Below are 5,681 nucleotides of genomic sequence, written 5' to 3' on the forward strand. Positions count from 1 at the left end.
ATTTGGTATGGTTGATGATTGGAGGGTGGATGATTAACATACCAGTTTGAGCCCTCTAGAAAAGATCCGAACAGAAAAATGCGGACAGACAAAAACTGTTTTCTTTTACAGAAAACTAATACTAGTCACCTTTTTCCACTTTTGCCACACTTACAGGCTACCTTTGAGCAAGGTCAGCGCTGGCATAAGGCCATTTGATGTAAACCAGCCACCCGATAGACCAAGGTCCAGAACTGTTGTCAGGAAAACTGAAGACAGGTGAGAAAGTACACTCGCGACAGGACAACGATGCAAAGATTACGTGTAAGATTGAATGGGTCAGGAGAAAAGGCCATCTTGTCAATGATGGTTTATTAATCTGCATTTCCAAAATACAGCTTAAAAAGTCTTATGCACTATGCATGGTCGTAATCCGCAAATATATAACAAGTCTTTATTTTCAGAGTTGAATAAAAGCATTTTTATTCTCATCTTTATTGAAATTTATGTCAATAAACGAATAACGCTAACAGGTACAATACATAAATTATGTCTTTTTTAATTATGTCATTCTGGCATTTTTACACAAAAGCGTTACGAGTGTGCATATACACTCAATTTGTGTATGTAACTGAACATATATGCGTACATACAGCTGACACAACCTCACACGCATACATTTGCGTGTTTACTATTGTACAGAACCCTGTATAATTACTTTTCACAGAAAAAGATTATATGTCCATTATATTATTTTGAAGTATTATTTTGAACATCTTTACAGCACCATATTCCTGCACATATACAGTCGACACAGCACGGAAACAGTCCCAAAACAGCAAGACAAAAAGAGCTGGAGATTAACATAATGACGCCAAGGTACACTGCACAGCAAAATGTTACCTCGAGTGTTAATTTCTCCCAGAAACGACCCTATTAATACTTCACTGTTTGTATTCTCCGCCCCACGATTCATTCATTATTTTGGCCATATTCCATAGCAACATTGTTTTACAATGAATAGGAATTAGTATCCCTGTTCCACATTTTGCTTCTTTCTTTGTCTCTCCTTTTAAGTTCTGTGGGCCAACCATTTTTTTTAAATTGCACTACTAGTTTCTTTCTTTCACAGAAGAGCTAAGTCTTTGTGCATACGCAAAACGACTCCTGTTTATTTGTGCAACATTTCAGTTCGCTTGTGAATCAAACTTCCTTTTGATTATCACTCATGAAAATATTTCGCCTTACCACTCAGAAAAGATCTAGAGATATTTTATGCCACTTTTGGAGGAAAGATAACAAAATCATCTCAGACTACACTGAGATTATTCACAGTCTCTGCCAAGATTTTACAGTTGCCATTGAACGCACTACAAAAGCACTGTAGTATCTGAAGTCAGCATTGAATTCCTCCATATCTAATAACAGTACCTTCAAGCAGTTGATTACACCCAAAATTAACTATTATAAATATGGGACAGTAGTACAACCAAGCACAGAGGATAATATACGATAATGCCTAACCAGAAAGTGAAGTACAAGTCATGATAAGTTCACAGTTTGCCGCTGTTAGCGCATTCAACCTGAAAATATATACAATCATCTATGATTCATTAGGAGAATAACAAATTCAAAAGCTCCATAACTATTACCCGTCTTGTTATGATAAGTATAATGACCAAAGTTGACTTTATACGTTTTGATTAATTTCCTTCAGTTCAGTGTCACCGACATTCTCTGACGAAGCACCATCTTTACTTGATTTAGCATCTGTATCGTAGCCGTCATTCAAATATTTCACGTCTAATCCAGCACAGCTGCCCTCATCTTCCTCATCTTCGTGAGTCTCCATATCAATTGAGACCTCAGGAGGATTCACAGTTCCCCCACTGGTTGATTCCTCGTGAGGAGCTGTATTGTCGCTTGCATCAGTACCTTCCTGAACTTCTGGTGCCTTTCTCTCAGTACCATCATCCTCTGCTGGTGGTGCAGAGGTATCTTGTGCTTGCGGTGGTTCTCCTTCAGATCTGGGAGCATCTGTGCTGTTATCTGAAGGAGAGGCATCTGGAAGTTGCTCGTCTTCTTCCGTGGGTTTCGTGGAAACTGAAGAAGTACTCCTGTTTGGGTGAAACAGTGTTCATTATATTTTTCGGGAAGTGACTCAGAAAAGCCTATTTTACTAACTAAATGCGACTGCTCCCTCTTTACAAACTTTATCATATATTTTGTTTGCTGAGAGTCATGCTTGCAGTACTTGGAAAAATCTGAAGAATCTAAAATAGTTAACTAATTATCGACCAATTTCATAAAGCCCAGTTTTCAGAAAATTGGTCATTCCTGGCCCTAAAATCAAACATGACAAGAGGCCCCAAGTTGGATGGAAATAAAATAAAACTATAATATTGTTCCCATTTAACATGCCTGTATGACTATTTCTGTTTTTTTTTTTTCTCTTTTTTTTTTTGCAGATTACAGAACAAAGTCATGTTTTAATAGTTTTCGGTCATTTTTACACTCAGTAATGATCAAATTTAGAAATTTACCTAGACCAAATAAGACTCAGGGCATCTGACTTAAAAAAAAAAAAATTGACAGTCGAGTGTAAATTTGGATGCAATGACTAATAAGCCGCATGAATGAAAATGCTCAATTTTTGTCTCATGTGAAACTAATTTTTTTTTTTAGTTTATTGTTACAATTTCCTTCCAAATGCAAAGAGTAAAGGGTAAAAACGCATCATCAACTGTGTCAGAATGTCTTACCTACGTCAGAGAATGCTGTTCTCCTTGCATTTTAATACATTTTTATCTTTTTATTAATTTATTAATTTACTTATTTTCTTTTTAATAAGTGAGATCCCTTCTTTCTGTATTTCCCTTTACATTCTCTTACTTTTTAATAAGCACCATATTCTTTGGAAGCTTGAATTTCAAGTCAATGGCTCCTGTGGGCTTGTTCCATATAAATAAGGCTCATCTTCTGAATAATAATAATAATAATAATAATAATAATAATAATAATAATAATAATAATAATAATAATAATAATAATTTCACAGTCTCGTGAAAAACAATGTGTGATAAAATTCCAGATTTATATAGTAATTTATATTACTATGTAAAATAAACAACCAAAGACTTTCGGAAGTCTTTGCTTGTTTATTTTACATAGTAATATAGTTTACTATATAATTGTGGATTTCTATTACACAATAATAATAATAATAATAATAATAATAATAATAATAATAATAATAATAATAATAATAATAATAATAATAATAATAATGCACGCCAGACCAGCGAATGTCGTCAGAAAAAACTTACTTCTCCGAAGAGAACTTGGCTTGCGAAGAACCCAGAGACACAACCGTACTTTTGGTTTTGTTATCGGAGGAGCTGTTCGAGGTGTTCCCAGCAGACCCGGTTTCGTTTTCTGACAAAGCCCGGGTTATGGTGGGCCAGAAATTCCGGGCTCGAACCTCTTCCTTGAGGTGACGAACTACACCGTCCCACCTGTCTCGAACCTGTCCAGATGATGCGTGACGTCAAAAAAATGACAGAATGTTTTCATTTGCTTATTTGGGGGGGCATTTAATGTGCCAATTTAAAATTTACACAGTATCGATTTGGCTTCTGTTGTTATAAATAGAAATTGGAAAATTTTTAAATTAAATTCTAGGGGAAAAAAAGTTGTTAAGCAAAAAGACACAACATTGTATATAAGCGATTGTATCTTTCCAAAATACAAAAAAAAAAAAAGTTGAAAAAATTGTGAACTATGCATTGTTGTGACTTTTTACTGATTATTTCCGGTCACACTATAGTGATGCACCATAGAAAAAAGTTATTATATATGAAGAGCTCAAACCATAGAACTCATTCATAGCTATCACCTTACGCCATCAAAGTCAACAATTAAACCTAAAAACCCTGCCATGGTTTTCTCATTTCAAAACAATTAAGAAAGCTGAACCAAACGCTTGCATTAACCTTCAGGAATTCTATAATTCCTGAAGATGTCAGCATTTTTCCATAACATTGCTCCAACGCCAGCTGATTAATAGCATCAACCATTGTTGCTATAACTGCGAAGTGAAAACTTTAACAAAACACTTTTGATTATATTTATGAAATACATCACTTTGTGAAAATAAAAGATTTGTCTCTTTATTTTCTTCGTTATTGTAGTTAATCGATTTACAGAGACCACTCGTTTACTGTAACTGTAACATTTGTGTTGACGTAAATCAACTGCTTCCAAAGTAACAAAGGAACAGGCAGTAATATGAAGTTTGAAATATGACTCTAAAGTTAATTGTCGTAAGTTTTATCTTTCAGTGAATCCTGTTTTTTATTATTATTGTTTCATCTGTATTATACAAAAAATTAAGATATATATATATTTATATTTATGTATAATTATGATATATATATATATATATATAAATATATATATATATATATATATATATATATATATATATATATATATATATATATATATATATATATAGGGAGAGAGAGAGAGAGAGAGAGAGAGAGAGAGAGAGAGAGAGAGAGAGAGAGAGAGAGAGAGAGAGAGAATTCACTTACCCTCTTCAGATCATTCTTCTTGCAAATGTACATGAGAAAAATCAGAACACCCTGAAGACAGTTGATAACATCCGTGGCAATCCTGGGAAGAGATGAAATAAGTAAAAATAAATGACAGACAGATATCTGAAGCAATGAGGCTCTTTTAATCGTCAAGTGCCCTGATTAATTTTGTATTATCCAGTTCAAATAGAAAACGATTATGTTAATTATTCAAATTAAATCATCAACAAAGGTACATTCGTGTCACCCTTAAAGTAATCAATGCCCCTTAGAGATATTTGATTTTTGTATTAAACTTATCTGTAAAAAAATACAGTTCATTCAGATTCCTCGACATAACACGATTTTTTTAAGAGCAAAAGTTCGTTTTTTGTTTTCTGTCGGAAGGACTTGTGTTTCCTATAAATGCTAATTCATATTAAAATATTTCGGATCGTTCCCCTTGAAATCTGATCAAGTGTCTTCGCTTGAAGAGGTCAGAGAATCCCCAGCAAAAAAAAAATAACTACAAAAAATTCTGCTTAGTAAATTATTCCAGTAACCTACCATAAATCCGTATGTAAATCTAATTGGCTATTCTTTAATAATACATATAATCTCTTTATTATATCAAACTGTAAAATATGCAAAAATGTATTGAAAGATAAATTCTAATGTTCGCATCAACTTACCAGAATCTGCAGCTTCCCTGCTGCCAAGATACGACCTCTGCCAGCCATGTGATCCCCATTACTATAAACAGCTTCACGTATAGACATAACCTGTAAAATTTAAAGAAAGAAGTTATAGACATATGTATATATATTTATGTGTGTGTGTGTTGTGTGCTTGTGTGTGTGTGTATGTATGTATACACACACACTATATATATACATATGTATACACATGTATGTGTATATATATAAATATATACACAGTACATATATATCCGCCTATACTTAACAACCATTATATATACATTACATATATATACATAAATATATATATATATATATATATATATATATATATATATATATATATATATATATATATACACGTCATATTATTAACCCATTAACTCACCGTCGGCACTGGGCAGCATTCTCTTCAGGCAGAATCTCC

At 33.2% G+C, this 5,681-nt stretch overlaps 1 protein-coding gene across 1 annotated transcript; it reads right to left on the minus strand.

The window, feature by feature from the left end:
• Positions 1-458: 458 nt before the first annotated feature.
• Positions 459-5,359, minus strand: LOC136833690 (dentin sialophosphoprotein-like). The gene is made up of 4 exons (XM_067095883.1): positions 5,249-5,359; positions 4,575-4,656; positions 3,306-3,505; positions 459-2,096 (listed from the first exon to the last, which is right to left on the minus strand). The coding sequence occupies exons 1-4, from the start codon at positions 5,305-5,307 to the stop codon at positions 1,670-1,672; spliced, it is 768 nt and encodes a 255-aa protein (XP_066951984.1). The 5' UTR covers positions 5,308-5,359; the 3' UTR covers positions 459-1,669.
• Positions 5,360-5,681: the final 322 nt, after the last annotated feature.

This window comes from Macrobrachium rosenbergii, chromosome 52 (genome assembly GCF_040412425.1).
Source record: "Macrobrachium rosenbergii isolate ZJJX-2024 chromosome 52, ASM4041242v1, whole genome shotgun sequence".
In the NCBI taxonomy this organism is placed as follows: domain Eukaryota; kingdom Metazoa; phylum Arthropoda; class Malacostraca; order Decapoda; family Palaemonidae; genus Macrobrachium; species Macrobrachium rosenbergii.

Excerpts from the sequence above, each read along its gene's own strand:
- LOC136833690 (XM_067095883.1), bottom strand. The coding sequence starts at position 5,307 with ATGGGGATCACATGGCTGGCAGAGGTCGTATCTTGGCAGCAGGGAAGC. Across the intron at positions 4,657-5,248 it reads CAGGGAAGCTGCAGATTCTG|GATTGCCACGGATGTTATCA; the intron begins GTAAGTTGATGC and ends ATCTCTTCCCAG. Across the intron at positions 2,097-3,305 it reads GCCAAGTTCTCTTCGGAGAA|GAGTACTTCTTCAGTTTCCA; the intron begins GTAAGTTTTTTC and ends TCACCCAAACAG.